The 16,829-nt window shown below is 38.9% G+C and overlaps 1 protein-coding gene across 1 annotated transcript in view; it reads left to right on the top strand.

Moving 5' to 3' along the window:
* Positions 1–1,498: 1,498 nt before the first annotated feature.
* LOC134646195 (uncharacterized protein C14orf132) overlaps positions 1,499–16,829 on the top strand; it is a 31,701-nt gene continuing 16,370 nt past the window's right edge. Inside the window, exon 1 of the mRNA XM_063499973.1 lies at positions 1,499–1,870. Within this exon, the coding sequence (XP_063356043.1) occupies positions 1,844–1,870 (27 nt within the window). The 5' untranslated portion in view covers positions 1,499–1,843. The remainder of the gene's footprint in view (positions 1,871–16,829) is intronic.

A 16,829-nucleotide genomic window follows, 5' to 3' on the forward strand; every position in this document is an offset into this window, starting at 1 on the left:
CAGCATCTCTACCTGTTAGTCTACAGATTCAGCACCACAGCTACACACCTGTTGTTGCTTCGGACTGACCAGGGCTGCAACATTTATACCACATAGCTTAAGTGTGTAATGCACTTTGCAATCATCACATGCATGTTGTATCTAATTTAAAATAATGGAGTTAAAACTTTCTGCTACAAAAGTTCAGGCTCTTATCAGAAAGGCTTTCTGTTAGTTTAGTTATGTTACTTTTGTTGCTCTTGTTCAAAAACTGCATTTTTCTCCCCATAAGGTCACACACAAAATTGGACAAACAGCCGGTGCAATCTTATAAAAACTTGCCCACATTTAGACGAACTCCAAGTGTTATACAGTGTTATTAGCAGAAGGCAGGAAGGAAATTATGATGGGCAAAATCCGTGAGCTGCATCTGAATTTCTTAGAGCTGCTCCTGAAGCCACTGATATCACTCTGGGCCCAGAAATTTTGTGGTGATGTGCCAGTATCAGCGGTTTGTCAGTGGCACCAGTCTTCGTTGGTGGAAATTCTCAGAACAGACTCTAGATCGAAGTGTCAAACATAAGGCTGGGGGTCCAGAATCGGCCCAGCAAAGACTCCAGTCTGGCCCACAATCTGGAAATTGTGAAGGACTGCATAGATTTTTAACTTCTAAGAGTATTTTGCAATTCATACTACACCAGAGTAAAGCAATAGATAAACAATTAAATGAAGCAAAAGTTCATGTTTTTAATCTACTCAAGAAATATCTACTTGTCAGTAATTTACACAGTTATCATGTAGAAAAACCGAGATGTACTGTAGAAGTTGCACTTGTTTTCCTCATATTAAGACTTTTCAGTCAAATATAGAAAAGGCAGTTTCACCGGTTTGGCCCAATTTAGAATGAGTTTCACATCCCTGCTCTAGATTTTGTTCCCAAACACAGAGATGGTAAAGGGGTATTAAAAGACCCAGCTCTGGGAAAGGTGCTATTGTTATGTTGAAATCCAGATTTCTCTGAATTGAAGAGTGAATATATTTTATACATGCATTGCATCATTAAAGAACTCTTCAGTTCTTAAAAAGCAGTGCATATAAACCAAAAGAATAAATAGCTATAGTTTCCTAGTTTTAGATTCAATGATTGAAAAAACAAAAAAACATTTTCAATTGTTCTCCACAATGAAAGACTGGAACAATCTCCATGAAAAATGATAGCACTGAATGCAATCTTTGTTAGGAAATATAGTCTCATTGTGGGAAAAGATTAAAATACTTTCCCCGCTTCCATTCATTTGTGGATTTATGAAATAAAACAGAAGAAAATGAGTAAAAAAACGATTAAAAGGTAAAATATGAGAAAATGACGTACAACGCAGCTTGAAAAGACAAAGAAACAGCAGGGAGGCACAAAGAGAAAGAAGCATGACACACACACACTCACACACACACACACACGAAGGGAGAGTGAGAGAGAGAGAGAGAGAGCGACAGAGACTGAGGATAGAGAGGGAGGACTTGCACCTCCTCCGTTTTATGTGGCAGTCCGGCTCCCCTGCCTCCTCCACGCTCTCCCTCTCACTCGCGCTGTCTCTCTCGCAGCCACATCTCTTCATTACCCCGTCTGCTTCGCCCCCTCCCCTTTTCCTCCTTCCTCGTTATCCCCCTTCATTTCTCCTCCTCATATTCTTTTCCACTGTTCATATTCGACATGCGCTTCACGTGAAGTCCACCTACCAACTTGCGGAGTCGGTGGATGTCGAGTAAACAAAAGCAGGCAAATGCTCTGACGGGGAATTAAAGAAAAGAAAACACGCACGTTTGCATCTTTCGTTGAGTGCCTTGGCTTGAACGGAGCAACAGTATGGATCTCTCATTCATGGCTGCACAGGTGAGACGCTTCGCCTCCAAACTGCTCAAATATATTTAGCTTGTCTGAACTTTTTAAAAATTATTATGAATGTATTTTGCCCGTGGATTTCAAGGGCGTGGCCGAGGAATAAGTTCATGTCACGCTTTGACACTTTCCAATAATTGCAGTGTTTAAACATGGTTCAGTATGGATACCATCGCGTCTTTATGTGCGCATATCATTGTGTGAGGGCCAGTGGGACGTTGTTGCACTCCAGCATCACTCTAACAGTCTTCAAGTAAATAGTTTAGTTTCCTTCCTTATCCTTTCAAAGTTTATAGCTCGCAGGTTTTCTTTGCTTCATGTGTCACCATTAGGCGTTGAATGTCGTTGAGTTGCTGCACTTCTGTATGCTTTTGTGTCAGAGAATTCAAAATAATGAGAACTCCAAATGTATATTTTAAGCTTTAACCACATCGTGGATGTGATACTCTTCTTCATTTCGTTTTATTTTTGGCATTTGAATTGCACCAGCTTCACTGGCCCAAATCATTTTTGTAATTCATGCAAATATGGTATTGCACTGCTTTGCATAATACGTGCTGAAGTGATTTTGGCTCCATGGAGGACATGTGCTATTGTGCATCTGTTTAGAACATGGGGTTTGTTTTGATATTCTCCCTGCCCTCCTCCTCCTCCTTCTCGTCTCTCACTCTCAGTGTCTGGCAGCTTATGGTTTATCTGGTGCCATCTACTTTGCCATTCATCGCACAACTACTATTAAAGGGTTCATTGCATTATTTTTTTCTGCCAAGGGCTGTTCTTTGAGGCAAGATGAAGCCAAATGCTCCCAAATCTTTTTAAATCAAGGACCTCTAAATGGAAATGCATTGGAGCATGGACCCATCTGAGAATACGTTGTTGTTCACTATTACCTGATTTAAAGAGAAGCAAAGTAATACATTATGGAGAGCATGGAAACCGCACAAGTCACAAAAGTGCAGATGCTGGAATTAGTTTTGTATTGTTTCTTCTTCATGCCAGGAAGAAAAACAGTGTGTCACAAATGAAATTCTTGGCAAAGGTCACCAAAATGGGTAATAGATACAAGTAATGTTTAGAGATGGATCAACTGATTAATTTATGAGATGAATACCAGACAACTAGCAATAGACAGCAACCTTTTCAGTACATAATATAGCTGTCTAGGGGGGAAAAAGAGTGAAAATATGTAAATATTTGAGAAATATGCAATCACAAGACACTTAATTACAAATTACTAGTACCTGGTTGGACTTTCGGTTGTTTTCAGAATTGCTTCAATCCTTCTTGGTATAGATTCAACAAGGTGCTTGAAACATTCCTGAGAGATTTTCGTCAATATTGACATGACGGCATCACACAGTTGCTGCAGATTTGCTGGCTGAACACCCATAATGTGGATCTGCCGTTCTACCCCATCCCACAGGTGCTTTATTGGATTGAGACCTGATCACTGTGGAAGCCATTTGAGAAAAGTAATCTCTATGTCATGTGCAAGAAACCAGTTCGAGATGATCTGAGCTTTGTGTTTATCCTTCTGGAAACAGCCACGAGAGGATGCGCACACCGTAGTTATATATGGAGGACACGGTCAGCAAAAATACTCAGCTAGGCTGTGGCATTAAAAAATGTTTTGTTGGAAGGAAGGAGCCAAAATTAACCAGGAAAAGATCCCCCACGCCATCACAGCACCACCACCAGGCTGAACCCTTCATACAAAGCAGGATGGATTCATGTTGTTTAAGCCAAATTCTGAGACGACAACATGAATCTTCTGTTGTTTAATTTTGATGAGCCCACGTAAACTACAGACTCTGCTGCTGTTCCATCTTCTTTAAGATTCAGTATTTTATGCATTCAGAGATGCTCTTCCTATACTTTGGCTGTAATGGGTGGTTATTTGAGTTATTGTTGCCTTCATATCAGCTTGAAGCAGTCTGGCCATTCTCCTCTGACCTCTGGAATCAACAAGGCACAGAGAACTGCTGCTCACAGGATATTTTCTCTTTTTCAGACCATTTTCTGTAACTCCTAGAGATGACTGAGTGTGAAGTTCCCAGTAGATCAGCATTTCTGAAATACTCATACTACCGATGTCTGGCACCAACAACCACACCAAGTTAAATCACCCTCCTTCCCCTTCCTGTTCTTGGTTTGAACTTCCACACGTCATTTGACCATGGCTACATACACTGAGCTGCTGCCATATGATTGGCTGATTAGATACTTGCTTTAATGAGCAGTTGAACGGGTTTATCTAAGTAAGTGGGCAGTGAGTGTATATTGTCCTTTGTCCTATTGTCTGTTAGTAATATATTATGGACAAAGGAAACATGTTTTTTAAAGAGAAAAGGACAAAAGTGTGAAATACTTACACTATAGGCAAAGCAATTAATCCAACAAAAAACTAACAGAATGTTAATATGTTTTATTATATGTATTTATCCTAGTGACCTAAGCTCAGTTAGCAAAACAGCTTTTACAGCGCAACAGTAGATAATGCTCCAAGGATGTCTGGTAAGTAGATAAAACTTATTTTTCAACATTTGCTTGATCGCACATCTGGCATGTGTGTCTGTAACACCTTCAGTTCAATTAACATGTGAGCACCAGCTTCAAATGGCCGATAAAGGAATTGCAGTTTTCGGCACTTCTGTGTTTATTTCATTTTGAATGAATGAATTGAATGAAATGAAATGGTGAAAAATCTTGTGTTTTATAGTCGATGCTTAGTAGTTAAGACAGCTGTGTATTATTAGCCCCACACCAGACTATTCCCCTTTAACTAATTTCAGCCCTAAAACAACCGTAAACAGATGACAAATGCTTTAAAGGGAATTTTGTATTTGGTACTAGAAAGGTGGCTTACCACTCCCTTTTGACTCTTTACCTCACACTTGCCATTTTTGAAGTTCACCTTTTTCAACATTCACGTACCTTCCCCCCAAAGAATGCAGCTCTCTCAGATCGGTAATGGCTAATTTAACTGAAGTGAAATTCATTCCTGTGCCCTGAGTCACTCTGTAATGGTGACTGTGAATGAAGTCAGGCAAATGTCCCTGGAGTTTTGAAGACTGACTTCACAATGGATGATTTTTTGCCCATCCATCTCAGTGTAGCTCTGCTGCCTGCAAATCACTGGACCTTCACCACCACTTTGTCTCTAAAAGATGACGGATGCTGCTAAAGCTGTTCTGGCCTAAAGATTGGAAAGTTTTTAAAGAACTTTAACTCAGATGAGCAGGTTTCTGATTTTCTCTATGTAGAAAATGAGTGGGTTTGAGGATGCACTGGTCATTATTGTTGTAGTATTTGAAAAGAGGAAATTGACCATAGAAACTGAGTAGCTTGCTTGTCATTTAGAAGAACCAATAACATGCACGGCGTGTACCATTACACAGAAACTGCTACAATTACTGGCTATTGTTTTTCAGCATTTCTCACTCCTGTTTTTGTTAAAATGGTTTTGTATGTTATCCGAGAAACATTGCTAAATAGCTCTTGACAGAACAATGTGTGCACTCTTGCGTTTGGTGAATGATTTGCATTTGGCAGCAATGCTTCGCTGGTTTGAAATGGAAAAAGGGTATACAGCATTAGCTTTAAAGTGGTGGCATCCTCGAGCATTGTGAAACATGGATTAATAGGCGACAATCACAGCAAAGCTTTTGAATGCTAAGCTGAGTGCAATTCGGCAGTTTGCGTTTTATCTATTCAATTAGACTGAACTGAGAAATGTTTCACACAGCTTCCCTTAGATCCCTGTGGATATCAAGATTAATTTTTGACATCCACATACTTATGAATTTCTTCTTTTTTTTCCCAATCCTGCTACTTTGATGTTAATTATATTGTGTATATCCTAGCATCTTGTTGAGGCTGTCACTGTTAGGTTATTTAACTGGCAGATGGTAAGGCATAAGAAAATGAATCATTGTGTTAGTAACTGATGTTGAGGTCAGCCCAAGACAAGCTTCGCAGACATCCTGGGCATTCTGCCAGTCTCAAACGTGCTTCAGCTGACAGATCTGCCACACAGGGCAGCAAAACCCTTAAGGCTCTGCCTATCCACTGGAGGGTGTCCCAGTGGCCTTTGCCTTTTATTCATTTTTTGGCTCTTCATACGTGCACTATAACCATCTCTGTCATATAGGGTTATATTTAATCCCCTGTCATGTCTATTTCTTTGGCTTTAAAATATTTTCTATACCTGACCAAATTCATACTTAAGGATGAGTACTGGTTTGTTTCCACATTCTCTCTTGGGCTGATTTGTCTCTTCATGGCAAGCCATCATGATTTCTTGTTACTCATTCACTTATGCAGTGAAATTATAGCCCCAAGTCATTCTACCTGACAGGCTTTGTACATCTCTTCTTGTGTTAAAGAGTACAGATGAGAGTGACAGGATGATGAAGTAAAGCGTTGTTGACAGCAGCAACAAGCAGACCTATGTATATAGACACAAAACCACTTTAGTTTACTTGCCAGATGACATAAAAAGCAAGTGTTTTAAAATGAGCACAAGCAGATAATTTAGAATTAGAAAGACATGCTGGAGATATAGCAAGACATGTTTGCGCACCACCACCCCTGGATATTGAGCCAGATATAGAAATTCAAGTTGACTTATTCACTAACTAGATTATTTTTCACTAAACACAATTTTGGAAATAGACACAAAATCACACAAAATGTAAATCTAGGCCATTTTCTCTTTTCTTTTTTTTAAAACCCAACTTCATAAAAAAATCTAGTTACATAATGATATTATCTCACTGTGAATTCTCCACGAACTGACTGCCCCTATTAAAAATCTCCTGGTTTCTATAGTCGTGGCTAATTTGAAGAGTGTAATAATGTCACGGCTGCCTTTTCATCTGGAGGAATTTATTTCCCCTCTGGTCTTCTTTTGTCTGCTTTTTCAGCAATTGCTTTTACATGAAAGCTGTAGTCCTGAGATAGTGAAAACTTGCAACAGACCCAGATTTTCATGTGTCTTCATATTTAGAGGCACACAGGTTGAATGCAAACAGTCAGCTTAAACAAATTACATGGAGCTGTTTGCATGGGGGGAAAAACAATCAGTGCTTTAAATAGATGAAAAGCAGGTAATCGTGCTTTGATAGGTCTGTTTTCTATTCTGGTAGCTTATCAAGAAAAGCAATTTGAAGGCAGGTCACTGATTTATTTTCCTTTATTGTCTTTTATTTCTGTACATGCAGTCATTTCTCATGTCTCTGGGTATACAAATTTGATAAATTCAAGGACATAGAGATAGTGAAAAGGCAGTAAACAACATTAAAAAGTTGCTAATGATGAACTCTTATACACACCCTTAAGAGATGTTGCCCTGCTTGACACGTCTCCATTAACAGATGGGTTGAAGGAGAGGTCATGCTCTTCAATGCAGGGCCACTTCGTAGTTTACTCCCACTTGATGGATGCATATAATACAGAATAGCGGGGAGAGACGAGCATTCAGTAGTACTGTGGGTTGGTTTTGTCGACTGCTTTTTATGCAGTCTTTCCTAGAATCAGATAGATACATTAATTATCTCATATTGAAGACAGAAAATGCAGCAGGTGGTTAAATGACCAGCTCCAGGTTCCCACCCTTTCTCTTGTGATTTGGGCATAACCCACACTAGCAAAAATGCCACGAGTTTCCAATTCAGTTCCCAACTGGCTGGCACTTTGTTGCATGTTCATTCCCCTGCTCTCTCTCTCTTTATCTCCACCATCTTTATCAAATATCAAATAAAGCCATAAAAGTGCCAAAATAATATTAAAAGAAAGCATGCAAATGGGACCATCAAGTTCCTGACTAACAGGAAATTGCAAATCTCTGTTTTTGGCTCTCATTATTCTTGGAATGATGCATGAAACTGCCTTCGAGTAGAATTCTTTAAGCTAGGCAACAGTAAAGCACCTCCACCCAGTGGTACGACCAGTACATCTGTAATCATGTATTTGTGCAATAAAAAAATAAAATAAAAATATCTATTCACTAAGTCTGTCTTGTATCCTGATTAGTAAGAGCTCACTGCAGTGAAGTTATCCACAGGTGTAGTATTTCTCTCTTGGATGAAAGCTGACCATGGATGTTATGAAACTATAGACTTTTGTTAGTGACTTTAGCCTTTGGGAATCTAAACCAGGAGTATGTAGCTTTTGTTAAGCGAGCAGTGCCTGCAGAAATCTCTGTGGCTACACATGGTTAATTAGAGGATGCTAGCTCCAATCCCCCTGTGAGCCTAAATTGGAAGGAGTGGATGAAAATGGATGGATGAATAGTGCCTTAAATTCTGCTGAGCTCTAAATTTAACGAGAAAGGATGCTAGAACACAGCCTATCTACTGCAGATGCAGTAACTAACATTTCAATCATTTCAGAACAGCAACATTTCAAAACAAACCAGCATTTTTACTGCATACTGGAGTCCAGTTCCCCTTGTTTTTCCCTGATCATGAATCTCTGCCCTTTTAGGAAAGAAGCCTTAAGGTAAAATATGGTCAGGAGAAAGAGCAATGGTTCCTCATCCCCTTTTGTGTGCTCAATCTTCACTGGAGCAGGTGTGATTTATTGACCACTGAGCAAAAGTTGGGAAGAGATGGAGATGGAATAGCAATACCTGCCAGCACATTGTGGTTAGTCCATATGCTCAAAGCTTTTTTATCATGTGACACTCAAATGATAATAATAATGTGACATACAAGTTTTGTTTTGGTGTCACAGGTGGGATCAAAAATTATTTAGCTAGTGGATTTAATATTGTAATACATTAAGAGGCAACACGTTCTCACTCCCAAAGCGTAACATTTTACACTAGGTGACAAATCGTAGGTATGTTACGCCTTTGACCACCCAACACGTCCCTATATTACGAGTTCGGAAAAATGAGGAAACATGAGAACCGTTTGGAATGAATCTACACCTGTACATTTATTTTACTTAAATCGCTTTGGAAAACACTATCTAACGCGATTAAGGTGGTGGTTAATGTTAGGGATAAGGTTATAGTTAGGGTTTGGACTGGAATATGTGTTACCGCGGGAGCGTCATTCTATTCGATTTCATGCACAGTCCGGCGCGTAGCATAGGAACCCAGATGGTCACCTTTTCCTTTCCCATGGAACGCCTCGGGACGTGACAAATCGTCGGTATATTATCCATCGAGAGTGAGAACGGGCTGTAAGAGGGGAAAGATCATGTTAAGCTGATCTTAAATTGATCTTGAGTTGCTGAGGATTAGGGTCGTATCGTATCCCATAGTCCCAGAAAGTTGGCTTTGTTCATCTGGACTTTTCAGATGAAATCAAAATCAAAAAAAGAAACAAAAGCACATTAGTGTAATTTTTATAGCATTGACTTTCTGAATTATCTTAGTGTCAACTCATACATGTTTGACCCTGCAGAAGTTAACTTTAGAAGCCTGAAATCACTTTGAAAACAGGGGTGTGGGTCTTTCTATTCCAAGTAATGCCATATGTTTTTAAGTTATACATTTGGCTTAGCTTATGGTCAGAGGCATACGAGTCAGCAGTAAAATGCATCCAGTGGTTGAAATTCTCTCGTAAAAGATCTCTTTCAGTAGATGGAAAGTCAAACTAGAGATTTTTAATGGGATCTTCCAAATTCTTGTCACCAGAGGGACAAACATGTATTTGGCTACAGCTTACGGAAGGCTTACCATCTTGAAAATTCCTCAGTTTTGATTAATAAGTCTCTCAATGTTATCAAACAAAATTTAGCCAAGTGAGACCAGATAATTGATGGATGTAGCAACAGTAACCAAGGGAGCCAGGGCTAAATGAACTGTCAATAACTGTCATATTACAACACATAATTTCTCAATTTCACCTTGCCATCTTATTTTACAACATGTTTGCACTGTAATAGCAAATGTCTCCCAGCTGTTTTGCACCTAAAATGAGTGGCTGCATATTGAAAGAAGTCCTGGGGTGAATGAAAGGGAGACTTGATGGACTGTGACAGCCAAGTATGAAGTAATAACATCTTTCCCTGATAGACCTATGCCAATGTCTGCATGATGTTTCCTATAGTGTGCTGCTTTTGATATTCTGCAAGCATCAATTATACATTTTGGCATGAATAATCTATTCCCCCTAGATAATTGCAAAGTAGCTTCATCAGCCTGTATTGATGTGTTTTAAATAAAATTAAGCTACAATTTAGGGTAAAACTTTGAAGAGTAGTGCCTCGGCCTGCTGTTTGAAAATGAGCTTCAAGCTGATGCTCCAGCCATTAAAACGCACATAAATGCACATCTGCATTCAGCTCATGAGCAGTTTTTTTGATGAAAAGGAAACACGATTGGAAATTGTGGAGAGTTAAACAGTGAGTGGTTGTTCTGCTTTGGTGAATGGTGAATGGCAGAAGCTGATTACACACTATTAGTGAGGAAGCAGTGATGAATTATGATTGTAGTTAAACATCACCACGGCTGCTGTAATATATCGGTATCATTATGCATTTTTGGAATCATTAGTATGCTAAAGGCGGTATAAGTGTGTCGTGAGTCTCCAACATGGCGTCTGTAGTTTTCCAGGAGAAGCCAGTTAAATTGTTTACATCTCCACAGTTTAAGTTAATTACCTGCTTGCAGCTTTTCCACAACTTATGTCAGCTGTTACTCTTTCCAAACTTTAAAACCTTACTGGCTTCAAACAATGCCTCCATAATAATACCAACAGCAAAATCCTGCTTCTTGATTTGATCTCTTTCACTGGGCCTTACTCTTTGAGTGTGACCTTGGGTTTGTTCAAAGAAAGCAGCCCTGAGGCGAGTGACAAAGTGTACAAAGAGGCCTTCCCCTCCCTCCATTTCCCTCTCATTCAACTCCTCTTCAATCTGCAAAGGAGTTTAGGTTGTATAGCACACAATATTACTTCACTGCTCACGAATACTGCTGCCTTAGGAGAAAAGTCTTCCTTTAGATTGGCTTCTAAGGCAACAGCTGACAGTCTCTGTTGTAGCTCTAGCCACAACTCAAGAACAGGCTGCTGACTGTATTTCATATGAAAATATATGATACCTCTCCCATTACAACCCTGGTTGTATTTTAGTACTAGCAGGGCCTCCACTGTCCTTGTGCTGTTTTATATAAAGTAAATCTGGCTGCGACCTTCCCTTTCTGGGCACATGCAACTTTAATGCCCAGGTAATGAATCAGGCACTTACAGTATGTAAGCTGTATTACATATGGAAGTCATTTGGCATCTCTGCTGGTATGCTTGATTTGTGGAGAAGTACACTAAGTTTGCATTTTTTTTCCCTTTTAACATTGAATTTTTTATGACGCCTTCAAGGAGTTGTGAATCAGTTTGTGGCAAATGCTTCAACCTTCTCTTAGCAGGTGTTTTGATGCATTTGAACTTCATACCTCTGTATTGGAATCAACAGTTTCATACCTAAGCTTACACCAAACTAAGAAGTATCACAATATTTTACTCGGGGTGTTTTACTCTAGCCAAAATAACTAAATGGATACTGAGGATATTCATACTGGAACATGTAGTGCATACGCCATATCAGGTTAGGCTTACGGCTATGCTTTAAGCATAGCATAGCCCCTGCAGGGTCAAAGCTGTGCAGTCTTAGTCTTTACTGTCACTCATACTTGTCATTAAGAAGCGATGATATTGTTTGTTGCTGCAGTTACTGATTTCACACCTGGGTCCCGCTCACTTGCAGCCTGTACACATTCTGTGTCTCACCACCCACTCACTATTGCTCCCTGTCATTTGTATACATCTCAGAGTGCCAAAGTCAGAAATTATTTATTTATAATGATGACTGATGGATAGAAGGTCCAGAGACATAAATGCAAGGCTTTCGTGTGCATACGTGGGCTTTCGTGTATATCTTTCGTGCTCATTTTTTTCCTTCTTTTGCCATGCAATAATTAATGTAGGCTTGTCCAGATTTTTTCTGTCAAATTATTCAGAAACTAATGTGTTTTCATGATGCATTGTACATGCAAACATTTAAATAAACTCATACTGCGAGAATTTTAATAAGAACAAACAGAGAGGCACCACTGTAATGTAACTAGGCCAACATGGCACACACATGACAAATCTATGACATCCACCCACAGGGAAAATAACCATTCATAAATGCTGATGCCAACCTACAACAGTCTATAGGTTATACACTGTACTATACCAGTGTAGGCATAAGTGTTCTCACTGGATTTATCCGCTGGGCTGCCGACAACATACACACTGAAGAAACATTGTCCTCGTAGCTTAAAACAGGCTTTGTGTTTTTTCAATTTTGCATGGATAATGAAATAATGCTTGCTTTTTGTTGTTTACTACAACATACAGCAAACTAAAAAGGCACAGGTGTCAAATAAATATGACTGACCACTTTTTGCTCTACCAACACCAAGCCCCAAGGACAAAATAATGATAATAAAAAATACATTTTCACTTTGTACTTCAGATCCACTTAAGTAAAGGTCAACCAAAACTCATTCACTTTGCAGATCATTATGCGCCATGAGGCCACACTGACATAAACAGGGAAATCTAATTTTGGAGACTTTACAGCAAGTCCTGCAGCACTTTGTGGAGCCTTCTGTGTTTATTCTTGTGTTTGTTCACAGAACCCCTGTGGCCACTCTTTTTTACACCCACATAATCTATTTTGATTAAATATATAAAAATATCAATATCAGCTGGCAGGTTTATGGGTTGTTTTTTTTTTTGAAAGCATAATACTGAGACTTTATGCTTTTCTCTGCAATGACAATGTCTTTTGGCTTTAGTAGCCACCCATGGATACATTTAAATGGACTGGATATTATTAAGATGCTTTTCTTTTTTCTTTAATGTGTAGGGTTAATGTTAAAAAGAGGCATGTTTAAATCCTTTTTACACCTAAAGAAGCATTGATGCCTTAACCTCACCAAACAGCCACTGATCACCAAAGCAAACAGCATTTATAATAACACCACAAAAGCACATCCCTGTTAATACGAGCAGCATAACCAGTTTAGTTGTGTTCAGAGCAGCACTTACATTATGGATGGGCCTCTGTATCCTGTAATTGCATCCCCCGAGGCTGAATTCTATGGATACACTTTGACTATAAGTTACACTAATTCATACAATATTGGTAATGAAAAACGTAAACACCCATGTCACAAGTTTTAAAGCACGACCCTTGTTGAAAATTGCAAAACAAATGGAAATGTGTTGAGTGCTCACAGTCAGCTATCCTAGTGTGCTTCTTTCCTGCTTTGCCTTGAAGACAGGTATTTTTGCAGTTTCGTAACTACAATTTTTTTTGTCAGTGTGCTATATGTTTATGGTTGTAATTACTGGAAAAGAATTGACAAGTAAATGAATAATTGTAAAATAGCAAAGTGACTTGAGGCAAGTGGCCCCTGTCAAAGTTGGTTCCCCGTCCACTTCATATGGTCTGCTGCCAACCCTGATTCAGAGGTTAGGGATATTTTGCTGGAAAGCATCCATTACGCTAGCAGTACAATACAAAAATGCCTTCCCAGCAGGAAAAAGGAAACTAAACCATCCATCCATCTTCTTCTTTTACAGCATCATTTCCCTCCACCCGCTACAGGGTCAATGGGGGAGGCTGTAGTCTATCCCAGCTGTAACAGGGCAAAAGGCAGAGAAGCTGGAGTACCTGGAGAGAACTCTTACAGGCAGAAGAAAAACACATAAACTCTACATAGGAAGGCTCTAGCCTGGCTTTGAACCTACGGTCTGCGTACTGTGTTTGCAGTTAATCTTGAGGAAATCAAAGTACTATTTATTGTGTAACAGATGGATCACTTTTCAAGTGCTTTTTGACAACCATTCGTACCTCTTACATTATCCACCTCATCAGTTTTGTCATTTTATCTTAAATTCATACAAATATGAAAATAATATATGAAAAGATTTGAAAAACACATAGCACAGAGATGACTTTACATTTGCAGTTTACATTTGACAGGAAGTGTTGGATCTTAATGCTCTGCAGACCTGAGGGCTGCTCTGACGCAACACGTGTGCACATAAGTGGATTACTGTAATGGGAAGGTAGGGGATGTTTGCTCTGATAACCCACGTTTAAATCACATTATTATGTCATACACATACACAAGCAGTATTTATGCCAGCAGCCATATGGATGTTGATTTATATTAATACTGCATATTCACAAACAAAGAGAGAAGTTCTCTCAATCTGGCTTTAAAAAAAAAAAAAAAAAAAATCCTACTGCCTTTCAGTCTCATATCCCAGTAGCTTTACCTTACAGTAAGAATAAACAAATCAAGTTGCTGTTGTTATAAATATTCATAATTTTAAATTTTAAATAAATATATCATGGTGTGGGATGAAAATAGATCATCTTAGCTGTGAATTACAGAAATTAATAAAGATGGGTCATTAAGTAGAGAGGTGCACAGTGCATACAAATTATCCAGAGATGTTTCAAAATGCATCCATTTCTCTTCAGGGATATACAGCGATACACGTAGCACTCAGACACAAATTGCACGAATACCATATGAAGCTGCAGAATTCAAATGTGACTACTGACGAATAAAGTACAGACAAACATACAAACCAATAGCCATGCTTCTATTCAGGCACTGGTGATCGGTCCTAGAGAGGTACAATCATGGTTGGAGATGAACTCACCAAAACAGAAATAATTTTGTTTGGGGAAGCCAAATGTGTACAACAGTGCCATTTGTCTTTTAGCTTCTTACCTTCACCCCCATGTGATTTCTGACTGTGCATTAAAATGTGAAAAGCAGATTACGAAAGAAGACATGCTTATTTCAACAAAGTCTCCTCAGTAAGGTGAAGGAGTACCTCCCGCCACATGACTTCCAGAGAGTAAGTCACACTTTTATTACCTCTTCCTTAGACTATAGTAATTCTTTATATGTTGGCTCTGATCAGTCGTTACTTTGTCACCTGCAGGCTGTAGAAAATGCAGCAGCTCACCTTTTGACAGGAAAGGAACTGCGTGATCACATTACACCTACATTCTAGCTCATTTCAGGGTCCAGTTTAAAATTTTATTACTTGTTTTTAAGAGTCTCAGTGGTTTTGGCCCAACCTTATTTAATTGAACGTTAGCAACCTTACACTCTTACGGAGCACTGAGGTCTGCAAGCCAACTGCTTTTGTACATTGCTAGGCTCAAAAGCAATGAAGAGAAAGCCTTTTCAGTAGCAGATCCTCTGGAGCAATTCACAGAAGAGATACCCAGTCTTTCATCCATTGTAAAGCACTATTAAAAACCTACTTATTCTCACTTGCTTTCAATTCTAGCTGAGCAGGGTACCCTGGCTTTTATTATGCACAATCTTATTTACTTTGTTTAATTTTATGATTTTTTTGTGTAAATTTGTTGTATATGTAGTTACTCTTATGTTCAATATAGTGTTGTTTTAAATGTACTATAGAACTAAACACAAATATATGTAAGAAATCTTTTAAAAAATTGGTTAAAACTACAAATTACTGAATGAATTCATGTTTCATTTTTATACCACAAGTTGAGGCTGGCATAATATTTAACCACCAAAACATTTTTTTCTGTTCAGGAATAAATATCTGTAATTTGCCAGCTTAATCAAAAATAATAATGAGGTTTACCGATTTACAAAAAAGCAGTAAAGTCAATGATTATGGAGGAGCTTGCATACACTGGTGGATTAGCCTCAACAGAAACATTAAAAAAATTATTTTGGTAATTAGCAGCACTGCTAATTTAGTGCAGCTGTGGCTCAAATCTTTCATTGGGTGGTGATCTAATAAATTAAGCACTGTATATGTACATAAAGATTTGTAAATACAGTGAGATGATAGTGTAGAGTGTGAGTCAGTAGAATCCTTGAGGAGATAACTTTTCCGCCTATATAAGATGAGTGACTCCCATTCCCATGTCACTGAAGCCTCTGGGATTCAGGAGGAAGAAGATATGAGACCAGCAATGACAAGGTCAGAGCAGTCAGTGACTGAGGGGGGAAAAAGATGTCAGGAAGAGCTCTGGCATCCAGACCTCATTGAACCATGACCTGGAGGCGTTGAGTGTGCAGGTGTGCACAGATTCTCAGCTTTTTAGGATTTTGAAGTGAGAAAAGTGACATGAGGTGAAATTGAAGATGAATTATTCATGAATCCTCACAAACTCTTGCTGTAATTCTGGTAATATTGTTGTCGCAACAATATTACCAGAATTACTGTCGCAAATGAAATTTAGTTGTAATGAGAGTCTTTTACAAGCTCAAGCAGAGGAAGTGAGATTCTCAAATTAGCCTACAGAGCAGATGACAATATTGTCATTGTAACCACTGCTGGATTAGTTCACCTCATTGTTTGTGTAACATTAGACATTAGATTAGTCTCCGTAAACAGCAAACCTCTCTTTGGGAAGACTTGCCTTTGCGGTACAATGCATGTGTGTGTATGTAACACAGACGGGAGACAGAAGTGTGCATGATATGAAATACGAGATTTTTATTTGAATACTGCAATTTGCACATCATTATTGATAATTACAATGATATCTACCTTGATATAATTTACAAATGCAGTAGTCTTAAGGTACGTAGGCATGTGGAGGAGAATGTGGTTCCTTGAATCACTGACCCTGAGATCGCTTAAAGGAGAGCTACTCGTCATTTCAATAGCTGAAAAGATGATTCTTCATCTTATTGCCAACTGCTTTGTACTTCAGATAATGAAGTAGATGTGGGTCTTTCTGCTTGGCCTGTATATTAAGAGTAAGAGCAAAGAAGAGCCTGCCCTGCAGCACATCACCTCAAGCCTTAGTCTTACATGAGCGGACACTCAATTCAGCACTTTCGTCTCTGTGCTTGGTTTCTCTGTAGTGAATGAGCAGCTACAGTGAATGAGCAGACATGGATGGAGATGTAGCTGTGGCTGACAGCAGCAAC

This window comes from Pelmatolapia mariae, linkage group LG16_19 (genome assembly GCF_036321145.2).
Source record: "Pelmatolapia mariae isolate MD_Pm_ZW linkage group LG16_19, Pm_UMD_F_2, whole genome shotgun sequence".
NCBI lineage: Eukaryota > Metazoa > Chordata > Actinopteri > Cichliformes > Cichlidae > Pelmatolapia > Pelmatolapia mariae.